The sequence below is a fragment of the Falco peregrinus genome, chromosome 6 (assembly GCF_023634155.1).
Source record: "Falco peregrinus isolate bFalPer1 chromosome 6, bFalPer1.pri, whole genome shotgun sequence".
NCBI classification, from domain to species: Eukaryota; Metazoa; Chordata; class Aves; order Falconiformes; family Falconidae; genus Falco; species Falco peregrinus.
This window is the reverse complement of record NC_073726.1, coordinates 34,124,905-34,145,710: the sequence shown is the minus strand read 5'-3', so window position 1 is coordinate 34,145,710 and position 20,806 is coordinate 34,124,905. Positions and strand designations below refer to the sequence as shown.

The following is a 20,806-nucleotide window of genomic DNA, read 5'->3' as shown; positions in this document are numbered from 1 at the left end:
CTAGAAGTTCAAAATTTTTTTAGAATCTCAAATAAAGTAAACCTTCTTGCCAACAAACTAGTCCCACTATTTATGTAACATCACTGGATGGTCTTTCTAGAATAATCTTGTGTGTGCACTATCCCCCAATAGGTTTCCATGGCAACTTATATTTGAATTTCTATAAATTTCTATATTTAGAGATCACAGTTTAGGATAAAGCAAATCACAAATATTAAGTACCATTTCATTAATAGAAAATAACCCATTTTTATCATCATCATACTTCCCAGAAAAAGACACTGCTAAAGTTAAATCAGGCAGTAATGCTAAAAAAATAATTATCACAGATATTAAGAAAGTTTACCACTGAGCAGCCTCACCATAACTAAGTGCTGCATGAGTCAGTAGCTAACACTATGAGGCAAAGATTGATGTTCGCAGTTTTGTCTTGATTTCAGTAAGGCCAGGATTTCACTCAAACGTTTTTAGTTAGTCATCATTTCAGCTGACACAAAACAAAAGTGTATTTGCCAGAATACTCAGAAAATAATGTCTTTGTTTCAAGTGTGGGAAAATGTTGAATTGACAGTAATGTCTCAGTTCCAAGCTAAGATTACTACCATCACCTTAAATTACTGTGTTCAAGAGCACTTACTAAGTGCATCCTAGTCCTCAAATACAAATTTACTTTAATGCTTTAAAACTTGCCCGCAGTTATCAAAGTTGTCTCCCTACCTGAAAGATCAAGCACAGAGTACCAGCCTTGAAGAAAATGAAAACACTGATTTAGACACTGCTGTTACAACTCGGATGCTGCCTGGGGTTGAAATCAGAATGTAATGCTTAAAAACAGTTTTTAAGTTAGAAAAAGATACGTGTCTTACCTTCTAAGAAATCACTATGGCCATGTCACAATTTTCTGTTATAGCATGAATTACAACATTCATTTTGCAAACTTAAAATATCTTTACCCAAGCCACTGACAGTTTGGGATGGTCTAGTACAGACGGAAAATTTGGAAAGCAAGTGCTCACAGACTGTCTCAAGGAGTGGACCGAAGAGGACTGAAAACCCTAATGACAGTTTTCAGCTCCAGGGCGCAATTGCGATCAGCACACCTACTTTGCTTTTTCTCGTGGTATCTTCTATTTAACATTTCCTCTGCACTCCTCGGTTCTCCAGCAAAGTTGAGTGGAAAGGTCCCCTACCATGAAAGCTGCAGATTTGACGCCATCAGCGACCTTCCACGAAACAGCAAGTGAAAGACAACCTGCGGGGCAATCACCATGCATGCTACTGTTCTGAAAGGTAACCAAGGGCTAAATTTTCTTTATGATCCAGACAGCTAAGGTGCGAGCAATGCGAGTATGTCATTGATGAGCGAAGAGAGACACTTCTGGCACTTTTTCTTCAGAACCGATCCTTTATTAAAACCGTATTTCAAGTATCAGCTGGAACCAGCTGTCAAGGGAAAACGTATTTGGTGGGCAACCCTCTAAAACATAAACAACGCTGGCACTCAGCCAGTGACAGTAATAACTAAGAGGACTTTTACTTTCTGTTTAACTTACCTCACTAAGCTCACAGGAGTTATTAACTTTCACAGAAACAGCATCAGGCCATGGGGTACAATTCAAGAAGTAATTTAACCACAGGCTTATGGTCGCATCCATGAGACTGCCAGTGAAATCAATGGAACCGATCAGGAGATGACACCCATCATAACTGCACTTTCTGCAGGATAAGGCTTAGCTCTGAATACTTCAGGGGAATCCTAGTAAATATGCTGCAAAATATTTACTGCCATTTTACAATCAAATGTTTCCTTTCCAAGAACTTTCCAAATTCTTTTCCTTCTATTGCAGGGAGAATACGCTGGTGGTTTCTTTTCTTGTCATTAAATTTGAGGCACCGCTGTATATTTCCCTCAAAGGAATTACAACCATTTGTTTGTTCCTAAGCCCTGGGTTAGAAAGCAAACCCTCCTCACCACTGACAACAGCAACTAAAAGATGGAACTAACATCCAAAACGAAGCAGAAAGCAGTCAGCATCAAAATCCAAAATCTCTATCTAAAGAACGGAAATTTAGTACGATCGTTTACTGCCTTGTACGCGTACCCTCAGTCACAGAGCCAGCAAGGGTCACCCTGAGAAATCAATGGAGGAAGAGCCAGGGTGACCCCCTGTCACACTTGCTTTGTTGAACTCAGATCACCTCCCAGCGCCGGCCGAGCACAGCTGGGAAAGGGCTGAGGTCACTCTCCCGCATCGCCATCACCAAACTCACCCCAAACCCGAGTACTCTGACTGCTGGGGAGGGATGATGGCCTCCTGGCAGGGCCAGCTGCCCTGGCCCCACACACACCTCCACGCAGGTGCCCAGGAAGGACAAAGGCACCTTGGGGCTGTTCCTGTCCACCCCCACACACACACATAAACGGGTCCCCCAGGGAACGCACCTCCACCTGCCACCCCAGCCGGATCTGTGTGTGTGCGCGAGAGTGTGTGTGGGAGTGTGGCTCCCTCACAGGTTCCTCAGGGCACAGCTCCCACCTCGCCCCACGTACACTCCCATGGGGGGGGGATGCCAGGACAGCAGGATCCCCTCACTGCCTGACATTGCCTGAAGATGCAGAGGGGACAAGCGCCACCGCCCCACGGGGGCCGACATCACCCCCACGCAGCAGCCCACTGAAGCATCGCCTCTGTCTGCCCACCCCAAGCGGGGCGAGCTTCCCCTTGATGCCCCACACGCCTGCCTCCCACGCAGGGGACCATGGCGCAGGGGACCATGGCGCAGGGGACCATGGCGCAGGGGACCATGGCGCAGGGGACCATGGCAGCCCCTCAGCCTCCTTGGGCGGCAGCGCCGTCCGGCGGCGCTTACCCTGGCAGCCCGTGAGGAGTAGGGGTCCTCGAAGAGCGCCCAGACGCGGGGCTGCAGCCGCCGCCAGCGCCCGCCCTTGCCCTCGGCGGCCGCCCCCACGTCCTCGATGCCCAGCCTTTTGGCGGCCAGGTCGTCGTCGTCGCCGTCGGGGGGCGGCTCGCCCGTCAGCAGGTCGGGTGCCTCGAAGATGTCGAGGGCCTCCTCGGCATCGCGGTGCTGGCGGTAGGTCATCCAGCAGCAGGGCTCCACGTCGGTCTCGTCGATGCCCCAGAAGGCCAGCTCCTCCTCGAAGAGCGGCCCGCAGACGTCGGCGGGGCAGTGCAGCTTGCCGGTGCGGTAGTAGTTGAGCACATAGGCGAAGACCCCCGGGTGCCGGTCGAAGAAGAACTCGCTGGTGCCGCCGCTGCCCCGGGGGCTGCAGCCGCTGCCGGGCTCCGGGCAGCCGCCCGCCGGCGGCGGCGGGTTGGGGGGCGGCGGCGGTGGCTCCTCGCCGCCCGGGGACTCGCTCTGGGACTCGCAGGCGAGCAGGGCCAGGCGGGTCCCCGGCAGGGTCTTCAGGGTGCTGCGGTAGGTCTCGTGCCGCGTGCCCCCCACGTTGAGGATCACCCTCTCGTTGTCCTCGAGCTTCCCCATCGCTCCGGGTCGGACATGACTGGGGCGGGCGCGGGAGGCGGCAGCGGGGACGGCGGGGGGGCAGCCGGTGGCGGGCAGGTCCGCGGGGGGCGAGCTTCTCCCTTAAACGCAAACAGAAGAAATCGAGGGGAAGCCCCCCGGGCACCGCCGGGCGGCAGGGGTGCTCTGCTCCCCGCCGTGACACGACCCGCCCCCCTCCGCGATCTCCCGCCGCCCCGCACCGCCGGCAGCGCCCACCGCCGGCCCGCTCCCCCCGCGGGGGCTCTGCCGCCCGCCCCGGGCAGGGCTCCGGGCTCTCCCCCCGCTCGCCCTGAAAGCACCGGCTCCCGGAACGGCACCGCCGCCTCTCCCGCGTACGGATCCGCCACCGCCCCCACCCCCTGCTCCCTCGCGGGGCTGCGTGAACCGAGCTGATGAAATAGAAAGTGTGCGGTTAATTATTTAACGGGCATCTCTCTTTTATTACCCTAACAGCTTAACGAGGAGGAGGAAGGGGGAAGAAAAAAAGGGGGGGATTAGAGATTTGCCTCCTTCCGCCCCCCCCCCCCTCCATTTTGGGAGGGAGGGCTTGCTGTTGGGGAAGAAATACCAAGCCCCCGCCAGCTCGGCAGCACGCACACCCTCGGCAAAGCTGCAGCTCGGCTCGCTACTTTCCCAGCCACAGGGCGCAGAGGAGCGCGCATCTCGGGGAAGCGCCGGCGGCACCAGCGCCGCGCTGCCGCGGGTTCTCCGCGCCCCCTCCCACCACCCCCCGCCGCCAGCCCTCCCCCCGCCGCCCCCTCCCCGCCGCTACCTTCGCCAGGGGAGAGAACGCGGCTCCTCTGCTCAGGCGGGCTCCGGCGGTGCGCGGCGGCGGACGCCCATCCCCAGCCGCTCTCCGTGCCTCCCCGCCCGGCGAGAACTACTTGTTGTTGGGTTTCCGATTCGGGGATGTTTGGTTTGTTCCGCCCTCAGGTAGCTGTTTTGCCTCCCTCCACGCTCAACTCCGAAAGGCGCAAAAGCGGCTCCCGCCGCCCCCTCGGAGACCCCGCTCCCATCGTTTCACGGGGCAGACGCAGCCCTTCCCCGCCGGGGCTGCGAGCCGGCACCGCGGGCGGCAGGCGGAGCCATGGGCGGCGGGTAAGGGCACCCCGGGGACGGGGCGGCCGCGCTCCCAGCGCCTCTCCGGGAAAGCGGACCCGCGGGTGGACACGCACCTCATTTGGGGCTGAGGCTCCTCCCCGGGGCGGGGGTAGAGGAGACGGCCCCCCGCGCCCCTTCCAGCCCCCCACTCGCAGCCCTCCGGGGCGGAGGGAGGCGACGGCGAAAACAAATGTCACATCCCTCCGGAACAAGGCGGCGCCGCCTCCTCCCCGCTGCGCGCAGCTTTGGTTCACTTCGGGGGACCACGCGGGCAGGGAGCGGGGCTGCGGACAGGCGTGTGCCGGAGGAACGCAGGGATGGCAGCGCCCCGCTACAGGTGACGGCGGAGGGGAGCTGCCCAGCCCCGGGAGCGGGTCCGTCCCCCGGCAGGTCGGTGCCTGCAGCGCCCGCCCCGCTCGGCCTGCGGGGCGGGGGGCGGCCGGGGAGCCCCCGGGGCCAGCTCCAGCGCGGGGCAGCAGCCCGAGGAGCCCCGGCCTCGGGGGTCGGGGAGGGAGGGCTCAAGAGGAGGACATCCAACTCTTGTATCAGCTGGAAAAAAACAGATACGGGGTGGGGGGGTACACTTCGCCCTCGGTATGCTTCATACGGCGGAGGCTGGGGCGGCGGGGGAGGGATGGAAGTTGGGAGGTCCCCAGCGATCGATGAGGGAGCCCAGTGCCTGTGCCAAGGTCTCTGCCCCCAAGCCAGCTGTTTTCGACAGACTGCTGTACTGATGCCTGGTTTCAGCTGGGTTGGTCAAAGAGAAAGAAGCTTCCAGCCCCAGAGAGGAGATACACGAGGGAGAGGTGATCCCTCTTGCCACTTCCTCAAAAGAAAAATCTTCCTCCACACCGAGGGTATTCCCTGGCATGAAGCAGGGTAATGAGTGGAATAATGGGTATCTGAAATGTCTACCTTCTGCGTCAGAGCCTTCGGCTGGGCGCTTGCTGGTGCTGGGAGGGCAAAGCTCAGCTGGAAGCGATGCTGGGAGGATGCTGTGCATAGACCAGACTGCTTTAACCCAGATCTGTCTATATGTGGCATCCATAATGTGAATCGACTCCCCAAGCAGCAGCAACTTTAAGAAACGGGTTTCAAAAGCTTTCTCCAGATGTACATTCTCAGTTCCTTAAAAAAAAAAAAAAAAAAAAAAGTCAAAATATATCCTGCCAAACCAGATATAATCAGTTAGTGAAAACTCCTGGGAGCCAAAATTAATATTTAATTACATAGCTGTAAATCCAGTGGAAAGGACAAACCCATCCTAAACCAAAGCAACGCTCCTCATGCCATACTCGCTGTTCTTTGCGGAGGGGCTTTTTCTGGAAAGGGGACATAGAGAAAGAGGGAGTGAGACAATGAATATTCATTGTCTTCTTTCTGACCTACGAGAGATTTCTGGAGAAATGCAATGTATTAGAGTTCTGCAGCATTCATCCATTATGGAAAACCATGGGGTGGCAGTAGCTGCCAAAACACTAGACAAACTGTATCATCACAGAATACCAGAACTTCTCTCTGAACTGTCACTGTCTGCTCAAGTCCCACCATCTGTGCTCAAGTTGCAAGGCAAGCACTCCCCTCCACACAAAAAAACACCCCAGACCACCATGAACAAAAAACCCAAACCAGAACAACAACAAAACCCATCACGAAAGCCCCCAAACCTTCCCTCCCCCCAAAAACCACCCCAAACCACAGCCCACCCAAATATCCAAGAAACCTAAGACTAACAAGAATAGCATCTCAACAAAAACTTTCGTTACGCTCTGTAATGCCAATGCCATGAAAAAGGCATGTATTATGAGCAATTCGTTTATGGTTCAGACTTCTTAAGCACACGGGTTTTTGTTGCATGGGGAAGAATAAGCCACAGAAATAATTTTTCCAATTGATAAGAAAAGGAATGGTCTATTCCAGAATATAATAGTCCTTCAGTCACATCAAAACGTCCACATTCTACAGCATATCCATTACTATATAATAATGCTATTAATTTACCTGTGTGTCACACTTCATTGTATTTTCAGCATGTGGCAGACTACTCAATAGAGGATGAAATTATATTAGACATTGACTTTCCAGAGCCAACATTTTCTCGAGTGACAATATTTCATTGCAGTTGCCTACATAACATAGATGAATTAATTTTGCCACACAAGAGACTGACTTGAATTTTTGCACGAGACATATATGAGAAATGCACCTCCTGAGTGAGTCTTACCATGAAATATATCTGCAAAATGAAAAAAAAAACCCACCAACCAAAAACTATTTACACATACTTTTAAAAACATATTAATGTAAAAGTTAAGTGGAAATATTTCTATAGCTCAGGATTTAGAACTTTCTTTGAAAAAGTGTGTGATGCCAAGCAATACACAACAAATTTCCCCTGCTGGATAGGTATTAGGAAAGGAAATGTCCTATGTTGTTTTAACCAACAAAGCAATAAAATTAGACGCTAAGACCGCTATCAGAAACCCAAGCCAAATGAGCAGTTCACTTACTAGGAGCAATCGTTCTTCCTGCAAGCTTCAGTACTGCAATGCAAAGTCATTGGGTTACCACCTGTCTAACAATAAAAGAATAAACAGAAAAAAGGACTCGTGGATAAGAAAAACAAATATGAGGACAAATGCAGTGTATCCCAGTTACAGTCATGCTCTGAATCACCTTATGGAGGATCTCTGTCCCTGTTGTCTAGGGGGGTCCCTGGGAAGGTTAACCTGCCCAGCTACCATCTGTCTTCCTGAGAAGGACGTGAGAAGCAGAAGCCACCGAGTTTTTCTAGTGCAGCTCACCATTTCATATTTTTCACATGATGTTGTAATTGAGAAACAAGGAAAAAAAGTTAATCAATTTTATAATGGAAAATTATAATTGAAGACAGCGCATCACAGCCAAAATATCAATTTATACCAGTTTAGTCAGTGACTAAGTAAATGAACTAATTATTTTAAATATCCACGGTCAGTAACATTTTATTAAGCTTCTACTTGTTTCTTTCATGTATTTTCTGTTCTTTTTTACTATTTATAATCATCTCTACTATTTACAATTACATATACTAATTCATTACAGATCTTGCAGAACACGACAGCCACATTATACTGAAGTACACTGATGATAAGTCAGAACCCTACTCTGAAATTGCAAAAAAAAGAATTAATAGATTAAGTAAATGTCTGTGAAATACAACTCTAAGGAGCCATGGTGTAGTTAAATTGCATGGGGCTGGAAACAAAGACAGCAGAAAGTTGTCATTATTTTTAAATTCCAAAGCACGATTGCACTTTTAGATAACACAGTTGAATTATAAGCTTGGTTTGATCAATAACAGAAGCGGTGAAAAAGGGTCTTACTGTAGGAGAATAGAAATAAAACTAAGACTGGACAAAGCAGATGGACAAAATGCAAACGCTGTCATGAAATCAGTCTCCTGTTAGTCCCACAGTAGCAGGCAGGAGTCCCCTCAGCGAGGCACTGCATACACCCAGGTATGCTTCATCTGCCTTCCCCCACCCCAGATCTTCAATTCTTTGTGAAATTCTGGGGAATGTCGTTCTCTCATCAAAAAAATGAAAAATTAAAAAGTTTCCTTGTATGTTATATTTATCAAGGAAAATAAAACTAGAGAACCCAAGACTGGGCTCTCCTGAGAAGGCACATGACACAGTAGGAAAAAACAGGTGAGCACTAATTGCATTGCTTAAGTACTAATCCACAGCACAACCAATGCTACATGGTTAAGTCATTGCCTTCTCTGGCAGTGAGGAGGGGATGGTAAAGCGTAAAATTTTATGTACATGAAAATAGGCTTCAGGTTTCTCTTTTCAAAAGAAAAGGGTGTTGGGAAGGGCAGTATGAAGCAGCATCGCTGTAGAACTGGGACTGGCCCATTTCACCTTGTGAAATTTCACTCCAGCTGCAGCCCTGTGTCACACACAGCTCCTGTCTCAGCTCCGAGCTGAACAGTTGCACTTTCCCTTGGAAATCCTCGTGCCTCCCTCTGCTGTAAGTCAAGACCCTGCCTGAAGCACACCAACCTGTATGTTCTCATCGTCTTCTCAGTTTTCCAGTCCTCCCACAGGTGCTCAAAAGATTTCAGAGTACATCCCTCTTCACAAGCTTCTTCAAGCTTCACAAGCCACTTCAGAAGGTAAGCGGCCGAAGTCTCCCTCGAAGTCTCAGTGACTGGGGCAGGCAGATTTTAAATCAGATGCCTTCGCCATGCAGGAAGCAAAGAGATTTCTTCGTAGCATCTGCAGTCTCATATAGCAGACCCAATCTCACTGTATGCAAGCTTGATTAATTTTGACTGCCTCCATTCAGCTGCAGTCAAGTTTTTCTCTCCTAATTTTTTTCATGCTACTTTGCAGACAAGATTGCCCAAATCTGGACTGAGCTGTCTACTGCCATGGAAACAGAACAGTATTCTCAAGAGATAAACACTGCATCTCCTCTGCTTCTGCTTCAGTCCTGCTTGCAAAAGTTAGAGGTGCTGACACGGATTTCTGCTATAACCTGTAAACTGGACCATTACCCTTCATGATGGGGGAGAGACAGATGGAAAATATCAGATCCGTCGTGGGTAGCTTTGTCAGCACATCCTCCACAGAGGCAAGGTGCCGGTGAGCCTCAAAGAGCCACGCAAGGTCATGCCAAGGTACAGAAGTCTTGGCAGAAGCAGCCTCACTCAGTTAGTAGCCCAGCATAAGGAAAACAATATCAGGTTGTTAAAACTCCAGGTTGCCTTCTCGAGTCTCTGCATGTCTTTGAACAAGTCAGCTTATATACTTAAGTGCAGTGTAAAACCGCATGGGTCACATTGACTGTTAAACTTGGTTGTCAAAAAATGTGCCATGTCCACACTGATCTTGTAAACATTTCTGCAACATTTCATAACGCTTGAGATCTTTTCCCTATTTGTTTTGAATGGCAGTGTTTTAGTTGTTCTACACCTTATAGGAAAAAGGAAAAAAAAAGGGGGGGGGGGGGGGCAGCAGAAAAAAGGCTAGTTTGGAGCAACAGGAAAGGTGTGGGCTCAGAGGCTGCTGTTGCTGCAGATGACACCACTTGGGCTGGGGAACACAGGTACAGCACAGCCAACTGTCCAACACCAGCCCCTGGCCACGTACCTGTCCTGTGCTCATGGGGTGTAAATGGAGCTGTGGAGGGATGTGTCTGGGCTGGAGGAAGCGGGGCTGTTGGGGCATCAGCAGTCTTGTCTAAGGCCTTGGGTACCTCTTGCAGTAGGAACCTAGAACAGAGACAGTTGTTTAGGTCCTGGACTTCTCTGATCTGGCAAACCACAGAAACTACAGCAGGGGTTGATCTGTAACATCTGTGTCCCATAGGAAGGGTGGATACCCTCCTAACTTCTGCCAGCTAGTTATGGTAATTTCCCTAAGCTTTTACATACTCAAAATGAGAAAGACACGTGCCTTTAAAGGTCTGGAACACCCTGTTTTTTTCTGCAGAATAAGCAGACAGCCTGAAGACTGTAACGGCACAACAGAGGTGCCTAAAACCTCTGCCTCCAGGTAAACAGCATGTTCCTGCCAGTGACCAACAGAGACCTTGCCACAGCCGCCCATGGCCCTGGTTTTTGGACATCGGGTTGCTGTAACACCTTCTTCATCCCCCAGCTTTGAAAGCTGAAGTGACCCGAGAGTTTCATACCCCTCTTCAGAAGGTATTTTCAAGATCAGAGCGCACGTGCCGCGGCATGGCTACAAGCCCGCTGCCGGACTCTCGTGGGAATTCAGGCTCTGGGTTTTGTAACCCCCACCCTTATGCTTAGCTTGCGGCTTGGCAGGTAGCAGGACTGGCAGAGAGACAGAAGTCAATCTGCCATTGCCGTAGTGAGGAACGTCATTTAAGTCTGCAGGACAGCTACTGGCAAGGCATGCACGAGGTCCCTTACTGCCACTTTGCTCCACTCAGGTTCTCATTTGCTTTTTCTCAAGATGGAGGATCACAACGACAAAATCTTTCCAATTGTATTTTTTAGTAAATGTTGACTGTCAAAATGGAAGAAGCATTCCCATATAATGTAATAATTATTTTTTATAAAACTGTATGCAGCCAAGAAGTATCACATGGGAGATTCAAAGGACCTCTCTAAAAAAAGAATGGATTCTATAGATCTTCTCTTTAGGAGCTGCCTAGACAAAGAAAATCCTCATATTTTAAACCCCTACCCAGCTAGAGCTCTACCTTAGTGTTCCTGCTAACCTATGCAGAGATGAGGATTTGCTGTGACTTTTCAATAATATTTTCATTCTACAAACCATTATCATCGGTATTTGTTAGGGTAGTGGCAGCCTGAAATGTTTGTGGTTACATCAAATGTTAGTTGCTTGTATCATTAACATAATATTCCCTGCCTCCCATCCTCATCCTCTCTCTCTCATACCTTTTCCAGATCAGATTTTACATTTTCTGAGGAGGGATTATATCCCAGTGTAATAGTTTGCATAGTGCCCAGCTCAGCCCAAGACTCAGTTTTCAGATGCTTCCAAGCTAGAAAGCAGATTAATGAAGCAGTAACTGACATATGTCCCAACTCAAAAAGTTTCAGCATTAAAAGGAGAGGCACAGTGGAAGACAAAATGCAAAAAGAAATGCTCTGAGAGCAGAGCTGCCATCTTAAGTGTACCCTTAAGCTTCTCCCACTACTGTGACCGAAAGACTGGTACTCCTCCAGAAAAGGAAGCTGTAGTTGCAAATCTAGCAGTATCTTGATGTGAATATTACAGTAACCTGGGGGGGGGAGGGGGGAAGACTGCTACTTACCAGGTTCGTTTACATTTTTAATAACTCTTTGGCTTAATCTTCTTAGTCTTATTAGAAAATTGCTTAGGAGGTTCCATGTGTAAGCTCCTATCCTATAGCCACTCGGCCCTTCCTTAGGCAAAACACATTCAGGAATACAGACGGACCAAAAGGCCCACGGTCAGTCATCTCTCCTAAAGAAAGAACATCACTGTGTCTTGTTTTGGCAACAGGACATTCAGCTTCACAGCACAGAATTGACATAGGGCACTTCCAGTAGCACAGATACGCCACCAGCCTCCACGTATTTTACACATCACTAAACGGACATCTGTCATGCCAATTTTTGTTTGATGCTTCTGAACATTTTCTATCAGCATAGGTATTTGGAACTGGCAATTAAAACAGTCTAAACTGAGCATTGCTATGTTGTCATCATTCCGAGGGTTTTTTTTTAAAGTGCCAGAACCATCTTTTTCCACCTTCAGACTACTCACGTGAGTTACAAACGCAGTACCTACATTAACTGCTGCCATCAAATACTCTCTACAGCCCAAGAGCACAAGTTAATCTAACAAGTTATCAAAAAGACTGTCTTTGAAGTAAAAGTGCAAAGGAACAGTTTGAAGCCCATGGTTAATTGGAATAATACAGCCACTGTTTTTACTGCTGTTTTCATTTTAGTGAGAGAAAAATGCAACTGAGCCAAGAAGAATACTAACAAGTTAGTAATCTTGACGTAATCGTGACTAAAGCAACCTTCTGGTCTGCTCCTTCAGGGTGAAAGGCAGTTCATAATTTTATGTATTATTCATGGTAGTTAATTCATTGGGGAGGAGGGGGAAGGCACTGCAGAAACTAATACAGTAGTAAGTTAACAAGGGGGCTGAAGAAAGAGTGCTGTCACCAGGTGAGACTTTTCATTATGTTTACTGAACAAAGCCTTTCAGTTCACCAGATTAGACACAGCCTAATTTAAGTAAAAGAAGGAAAAACAGAGCAGCAGGAAATAGTAGAAGTCCTACATCTTGAACACGGTTGAAGAGAAGCAAGGTTTGGCTTGGGAATTACAGTAAAGTAACTGTAGACTGAAGGTGATCTATCTGCACTGCTATGCATCAGGCAGTAGCAGGGATTAGTATGCATATCAAAATCTAATAAAGATATGTTTCAATTGCAACAAAAGATTTTCCATATGCCATCAAAAATAAGCAATGCTAAAACTTATTCTAATAAATTCCTGCAAAGATTATTTATTAATTGCATAAGAGACCATTTACATACAGTGTGGAAAGAGCTGCTGTTAAACACCTTACATTTTGTTTCAGCTTTCCCTTACCCTCACCCCTGCTTTAAAAAAAAAAATAAATTGTTGTTTGGGTCTTCTTTATTTTCCATTGTATGATTTCATGTTGATGCTGTGGATTTCACTAACATATATCCTACAAAGCAAAACTAGGAAGGAAAAATAACGCTCCTAGTCTCAGGTAAAACTGACGACAGCATGTTAGCCATATGAAAAGAAGCATAAGCACAAAGCTCCTATGCGACTGAGACACCCAGGGCCAGGTTTTCCAGCAGGAACATTTCCTTATATCTTAGAGCATGGCAGAAATTCATTGTTTCTTAAGTGAAATGATGCAGTTCTTGAGAACAAAATTTGTGGGTTAAAACTTACCGCAACCTTAGCAATACTTCATAACATGAGGTTGTTGCCGAGAGAGAAACACTTTCACGAGTAAAATCTGTAAGACAAGTGCCTCACTGGCAAGACCTTAACAAAACAGTGTGTCTAGTGTGGGGCATTGCATTCAACACATGAAAGGCACTGACCAGCACTTAAGGGAGAATAAGAAGAATTGACTAAACAGGTCCAGTTAATGTAATTTTCCTAACCAGTCATATTTAGCAGACTTCAGATCAAAGGGGATGTAGTAGTAGCTTTCAAAGCTGCTGCATAAGGAAAGGATGAGATAGCAGAAACAGCAGTCAGCTTAAACTGTAGCAAGAAAGATTCAGGTTAATCAGCAGGGAACTTGTAACATGAACTGCAGTGAAGTAATAGAACAGATTACCTGATAATACGGTGGAGTCTCCGTCACAGACGAGAAGGTGGCACGCACGCTGTTTTTTCCAGCTAATGTGGGGTAATGGAGTAGGCAGCCCTGTGAAATCTCTCCCAGATTGATTTCTGACTTTATGGGAAGGAAGAGTATTTACACTGACCTATACTACTGGGTAGGCTTATCTTCACAGATGGCATTCCAGAAGGAAGAGTCAAAAGATATGAATGGACAAAAAATATTAACGAGCAATGATGTCATCACAGCTACTCTTTACTTTTTTCTGCCCCGTCTCCTATCCTCTCCCTCAGGGATGTCGTATTTTGATTTATTTCAGAAAATTGTTTAGCACTTTGGCTGTTACTGAAGAAGCTTATTTTCAAGAAGGATGCTCTCAAAATAAGGGAATTTGGAGGCATATCAAGATAAAATAGAAGAGAACTTAGAAATCACATAGTCTGAAAGGAGGAGTAAGGTTTCAGAAAAGAAACACAAGGAATATGGAAAGTTAATTATCTGGCACTGACAACTGATCCCTTCTCACTGTCTTGGTTTTAATAAATAAATAAACAAATTAACTAACTTTTCTGAGTGCTTAGTTCCATGTGGTTACTTGGACCTATGCAACAATAATATCTAGAAGAGGTATTTTCAAAAGCATATTAAAACCATAAAAAGCAGAATATTATAACCTGGTTTAAACTGTGTGACTATATTGGGCACTTCCACAATGCTGGTTTTAAAGGAAAAAAAAAAAAAAAAAGTGAAATTGTAGCATTGGTTTGACCTCTGATGCTGTTCCCTTTGGTCACGGAATATGGAGAAAGAAAAATTCAAGAACGTCTAGTGGATGAAAACAACTGCAGTAGTCACAACTGAAACCCGCGTTTAATCACTAGCATCTGCAAGGCAAATACTACTGTCAAAAGAAATTACTCCAGGGGAATAGTTTTACCAGTGAGAGTGCAGGGTTTAATTCATGCCAACACAAATCATAGGATCCCAGAATTAGTCATAGGAGTTATTAAGTGTTCGCTTACTTGACAGAGAAAAGGGAATATCGCTTTAAGATGCATCCACAAAACTGCTATTGGTCATCTTTGCTCCTAAAACAGGGAGGTGAAATGACAGCAAAAGGTCAGGAGACAAGCTAAAAAATATACAAGCCAGAAAAAGGCCCTAAAGTATTATACATCTCTCATGAGAACACAGCCTAAAAATAAATAAATAAATAAATAATCAAACCATAAAGGAATGGCTATTGCTTTTCTTATTTTGGAGGCTGCTTCTCTGGGGATACTAGACACACAAAATTCCGCCGATAGCAACAAACAAGTTTCCATGCACAAATCCAATTAATTCCATCCGAACCGTAGCACATGAGTGAGGAAGAAAAAAAGCCAGTAAACAGGTACCCAGATACTATAAATTCCAGGTACGCACAAGAGATGCTATAATAAACACTAAGAAACCCATGATAAACACATATTTTTCTTTTTTTCTGAAAGGTACTTTATCATCCCTAAGCTTTTAGTTCCCCACAATCAAGAAGCTGTGCAATGAAAGTAGAGGAGCCATAAACCAAAATACTTCATAGGGTGATCACAAAGGTGCCATCTTACTGCATTTCCTTCCTAAGCACCTTCCAGCTCAGTTAATATTTTGAAGTGTGTTCTGTGGAAAAAATAGCCTAAATAGATCTGGAAGGAAATACTACTTGCCTCTTTCATCACTGGAGATGTCTCATGATTACAAGAGTCCTTCTGACTCAACTTCTCAAAGACAAGATGGTTAACAACATGAAAAGCAGCTACAGAATTAGTCTTTAAATTGCTGAGTATGAAGGAAGGATAAATTAGAGTAACATCTAGGAAAAAAAGCATGTGATTTTGTACCTTCCCTTTTTTCTGCCACAGAAACTTACCTGCTTTGCTTTTCTATAGACTTAACAGACTAACACATAAGAAATCAGCTCTAGGCTTTCTCTTTTACTATCTAGAGAGAGCATGCTCAAAGAAAAAGGAAAAAAAACCACAAAACAAACACAAAACCAAACCAAAGCCAAAACCAAAACCCAACCAACAAACCAAATAACCAAACCTCAAAACCACTGCAACACCAAAATATCCCAAACAACTGCCCCAAACTAAACAGCACCTGCACATACACAGTGGTAACTAGACTTTTAACCTTTTTAACCTTATTGTTTTTCTGGCTCTGAAGACCCACAAAACCTGATCAGCTGGCAGCGATTCTTATGGCAGAGAAATGAGTTTGTTGGTGTGAATCAGTAAGAATACCTCCTCTCGGCAACAAACCTATCCCAAGTGAGGATGCCGTATTTCCATTAGCTGACGAAGTGAAACTACTGAAGGTTTGCACAAGTGTCTGAGTTTTGCTTTTTAAAAACGCTCTTAAACATTGCCAGTGCATATCCATTTGATGAAGTGGTCATAGACCTTGAGAATGAGGAGTTACAGCACTTCATTAATTTCCACTTGTCTTCTGGGAGTGTGCAGATCTAGTAGGACAAAATATGTTCGCAGCATAATGCACTTCTGATATTCTCAGTTATGGCAGATTGCTAAGCCTTTTTAGCAGAAGTGTAAATCAGAACAGCATGAAGACAACTCCTTCCACTAAGCAGTGTCAGGAAAGAAGCCAGCCAGATTCTCTGAGAACGCCACTTCTAAGAATACATCCTATTTCAGAAAACATGGTCAATTCTGAGAAAGGTAGCAAAGGCAGAAAAAGTTTGAAACACATTTAAAGGCAGTAAACACCAGTGGACACCTCCAAAAAATGTTAAAGCTACAAAGCATCAATCAAAGAAAAGGACTGAGGTTCATTACCTGTTTACAAGTAAGAGCAAATCAGAATGCAATTAACCTTGCACCGGGACCACTGTTAATGAAGTCAGACGCCACAGACCCTGATTTGAATACATTTTCTGTGTTTTTCTATTAAGCAAGCATGGCGGGCCAGCCTTGGGTAGAAGTTGGTTTGAATCCTTTGTCACAGTCTTAAGCTTAGCTAACGAAAAACAGTAGGTAGGTGGAAAACTGCTTTTGTGAACGCCATTAAAAATTCACCACAGACATCATACCTGAAGTTTTGAGGCAACCACTGATGCATAACTGACCTTGTATTTATAGAAATTATATACCAAGCAGGTTTTACATAATTACCAGAGTACCTACTTGTATTTTCAGGCAATTTCTGACCTGTAGAATCTATCTTCAATTACTTAGATTAGATTAAGGATCTGTCTTCAAATGCATGACTACCAAAGCTATGAAATTAATGTTCTTATAACAGCACCTCATTGTAGTGATAAGGAAAAAGTAAAGAACTCTTAATTTGCAGCAGATGTGACCTATACAGCCTCTGCTAATAAACAGGCCTACTAAGGATAAATCCACTTGTCATCAGTTTTTCCATTTCATAGGATAATGTGGAATAACCTGCTTAAAAGCATCACCAAAAAATTAAGCATTGTAAAAAGAAATATGTCAATAACTCATTTCACAATCACTTTCACATTTATTAAATTGAGCTACAATTTTATACATTAGTACAATTCTCCCAAGTGAACAAGCCTGAACAGAGCAAGTGATTCTTTGAAAAAGTAATAAAAATGCCACTTAGTATTTTTCAGCTATTTGAACAGACACATTAACAAGCAGATCCCTGTAAAACCAGCTGAAATTGCCCTTTCAGAATCAGCAATTCCAAGAACACTTAATTAACAAAATCCTTCCAGCAAGAGAAATTCCAGCAGGAATGGGAAGCAAGAAAATCATAATAAGCCACATCAGAATTCTTCTTAGAATAGCAGAGAATTTGCCTTTCTCTGTAAACCAATACATACAGACTTTTGTAGCCCCAAAAGAACCCCCCGAAGTCTCTCATTTGAGGATTTAGAGCAGAAACTTCAGTTTTAGTTACATCTGAGGACAGGGTAAAACAATCAAAACGTAACAATGCACAAGCTATTAGAACAAGGAAGTGTTGTATCTAGAATAAGTCAGTCAGCCACAGAGGGACCAAAGTCCCTCATTTCAGCACTGCCCTTACCATCCTATGAAACACAAATTCTGTCTCAGAGGAAGGTTTAACCATAGACTATAAATACAAAACCAGGCAGACAAGCACAGGGGAAACAAAGAGATTTCAATTGCTCAAGAAATGCAGTTCAACATACAGTTAGTTTTGGTGACAGGCATGTTGAAACCAAAGGCTATCTATCTCTCTATATAATTAATAATACATTTTTTTTAATTTCTTAACATAAAGAATTGTACCGAATTAACAAGATGTATTACATTGAAAAGTGTACCTCGAATATTTGAAGTAGCCAGAAATATTTTAATTCATGGGTTAATGTTTTGTGACAGAGGTGGTTGGTTTGGGTTTGATTGTTTTTTTGGGGGGGTTTATTAGACTTTTCTGTTTTAGAGCTGATAGGAAATGCTATATATCAGCTTGACAAAGGATATAATTGCAAAGTTTTAATTACAAAAAAAAAGCAATAGAAAGTAAAGATTTTTTTTTTCCAAAAAAAACACACTTAGCAAAATACAGGAAAGGAGGAAGTGCATTACAAAATATATATGTGCTTATTAAAATGTTTGAGATGCAATGCTCAGCTTCAGATGCCAGACCATAATGAAAAAGGATCAGTCAAGATGGTACACAGGCCAAAGGGCTAATTGGTGTGAACATTTCCGCACTTTCAGTACTGCAGATATCCTCAAAATCAGAAAAGGATGACCTGTTCTCTTTCAAGCTCAGTACCAGCATAACAAACAAAAAATGACACAAAGAACACACATATTGCTTTCATAAGAAAACTATGAAGAAAAGCTACCATTCATATTTATGCAGTCAAATCTAAAGCTTTTCACAATAAGTCGTAAAACTAAATTTCCTCTTGCATATACCCTTTCATGCACTTTAGTAGTCTAATTCTCTCTTATTTTAAAATAGGTCACTTTAACACCAAGTAAATGATGCCTTTCAGTATGGGGAACAGCCTTTATTATTCCCAATGAAAAGGAATGAACATAATTTATATTTAAAAAGTGGTTAGCATAGCTCAACAGACACTCCTCTAAGGAATTTGCCATGTATTATTCTGAAAGCATCTAAAATCTTCAGTCCCTGTAATCAGTTTAAGACACTAATTATGAAGTAATGCACATCAAGACTAAATCCTCCCTTATTTAGCTCACTCCCTGTTGTAGAAAACGTCCCTTCTTCATTTTTGTAATCTTCCACTCTAAATTCCCCAAGGGTTCCTTAAGATATTAACAAAATCATCATCATCTATTACTCCAATACTTAATCCTTCATAGTAATCTTCAAACTCAGAATAGGACACTTCACTGGGGTTGCTGCAGGACTCTCTTAATGTTTCTAGAAACGATGATTTAATTTCTTCTTCTGTAGCTTTGCCTGTGAAAGTATATTTTTCTATTAAATACGTTTTCAAGTACAGGGAATATATTGCATTGAATATACTTCAGGCAAGAAACTTCCAAATTTTAGCTTGCAAATATTATTTTCTTGAACAAATTCAATATTCTGATTTCAGAATTAAGTCACTGTCTCACTTAGTAACAGCTGCAGAAATGATTTTTCTTTAATAGAACATGATAGCATTAAATATCAACAGAGGCCACGGTCAATTTCAATGAATGACAAGATCAGGAAGATTTCTTCAAATGACTGCAAAAACTGAGTAATGCATTTGTAAACTAAAATTCTGGTAATTCAGAAATTATCTTCTATAAAGCATATGTTTAATGTAATACTAGTTCAAAGCTCCAGGAAAATATTAAAATGCAAGTTTGCATTTGAAATGTGTTCTGCAATTTACATGTGTTTTAGTGACTTAATAAGGAATATACTCAAGACTATTTCATAGCACTCAGGGAAAAAATGGAAAAAATATAGCACTATAACACTGGAAAAACTTGTATGTGTAAAATCCCTATACCACCATGTATCTTCATGTGTTATCATTAAAAACACCAGCAATACAAAAAAACATCCTCTCTTCTACAGGTAAAATAGAAAGAGTCAGGACACTAAGGAGGCTTTCACAATTACTAGTTTGGTACATAGAGATGTTATTTTAAAAACTCACACAAATATTTAGACTCTATTTTTTCAATGATAGAGTTTAAACATTTTTGAGAATCCTGAGGAAAAAAAAAAAAAGAAGATACCAACATTTCCTCTGTAGAGGATGACAATCCTGTCCCAGAAGTAAATGAGTAACTTATTCAGAAGGAACTTCAAGTGCCAAGTACATTCAGTGTCAGTTGGAAACTGCACAGTTTGATGGAAGACAGTAACATGAAATGGGAGTATCCTCCTAAATGAAATTACTAACATCATATGTGTCACTGATAACTTGCACACCAAAGCTGAGAAATAGCTGCTTAAATGTAGTTCTACACAGGCAGGGAAAGGAATTATTCTGCATATATGCAGTATTAGCAGCTTGATAAAAAGCAAGTATTAAAATTGTGTCTATGAACTCCCTTATTATTCGTAGTTGTGTTCCAGATAGACACGTTCTAGGTCATCAGAGGAAAAAAAAAAGATTCTCCTTACCAGCTCGAGTCTAAGCCAATATGAAAACAGTTTGTATTTGCAACCAGTTTCTGGATCTGGTATCTCTGCTAACAAGATGACTTCAGTAGTTACAGATTTATTATTTTTTTTGTTCACGTGAATTACCTGCCAATACTAGAGGATGTTTCTTTGCACAGTAACATTTTCTGATATCTACCATAGGCACACTCCCAGTTTTGCTGAAATCTAGTTTCATATAAGCCTATAAGGGGAGAAAAAAAAAAAAAAAAAAAAAAAGAGTTTCATATAAGCACATAAGAAGAGAGTAAAAAAGCGGAAAAACTTAAAGATCAAATATTTAGATTAAATATCAAGATATTTAACTACCTAGCACATAGTTTTAGATCTTGTGTAATGGATTATGTGAAATTATCTATTTTATGTAAGGCACCAGATACCAGAAAATTATTCTAGATTATGGAGTTTCATGATTATTTTATCTCAACAGCTCTCATAACAGATGTGGTCCCCTCACTAACACAAAAAAAAATCATTCTCTCCAAAATTTCTAGTTCATCCTTAGAATCAGAATTAAGCTGCTTCCCTTCTGCCTCCTCCAATTACTAAGATACTTGCATCATTCTGACAGAGGCCTCAACACAGCCTCTTCAGCACTGCTAAGAGCAGCTTCATTTTCATTCCAGTTTACTCAAATACACGTGCTTGATACATAAGATTAAGGGAGTCAGATC

The 20,806-nt window shown here is 43.8% G+C and overlaps 2 protein-coding genes across 15 annotated transcripts in view; both read right to left on the bottom strand.

The window, feature by feature from the left end:
* KCNC2 (potassium voltage-gated channel subfamily C member 2) overlaps positions 1 to 9,176 on the bottom strand; it is a 109,192-nt gene extending 100,016 nt beyond the window's left edge. For 6 of the 8 annotated variants that reach the window (XR_008747864.1, XM_055808734.1, XM_055808737.1 and 3 more), the window contains exons 1-4: positions 7,303 to 9,176; positions 7,137 to 7,201; positions 4,298 to 5,754; positions 2,872 to 3,605 (exon numbers count right to left, since the gene is read on the bottom strand). Coding sequence is in view for 7 of the 8 variants with exons in the window: in XM_055808734.1 (XP_055664709.1) it covers positions 2,872 to 3,504 (633 nt within the window). In the remaining variant the exon portion in view is untranslated. Of the gene's footprint in view, positions 1 to 2,871; positions 3,606 to 4,297; positions 5,755 to 5,855; positions 6,158 to 7,136; positions 7,202 to 7,302 lie in introns of those variants that run through there. The other 2 variants (XM_055808735.1, XM_055808736.1) reach the window with 2 other exon arrangements.
* Positions 9,177 to 16,992: 7,816 nt separating this feature from the next.
* CAPS2 (calcyphosine 2) overlaps positions 16,993 to 20,806 on the bottom strand; it is a 33,360-nt gene continuing 29,546 nt past the window's right edge. For all 7 annotated transcript variants that reach the window (XM_055809066.1, XM_027793456.2, XM_027793458.2 and 4 more), the window contains 2 exons: positions 20,220 to 20,316; positions 16,993 to 18,926 (listed from right to left, as the gene is read on the bottom strand). In XM_055809066.1, coding sequence (XP_055665041.1) covers positions 18,751 to 18,926; positions 20,220 to 20,316 — 273 coding nt within the window. In that variant the 3' untranslated portion in view covers positions 16,993 to 18,750. The remainder of the gene's footprint in view (positions 18,927 to 20,219; positions 20,317 to 20,806) is intronic.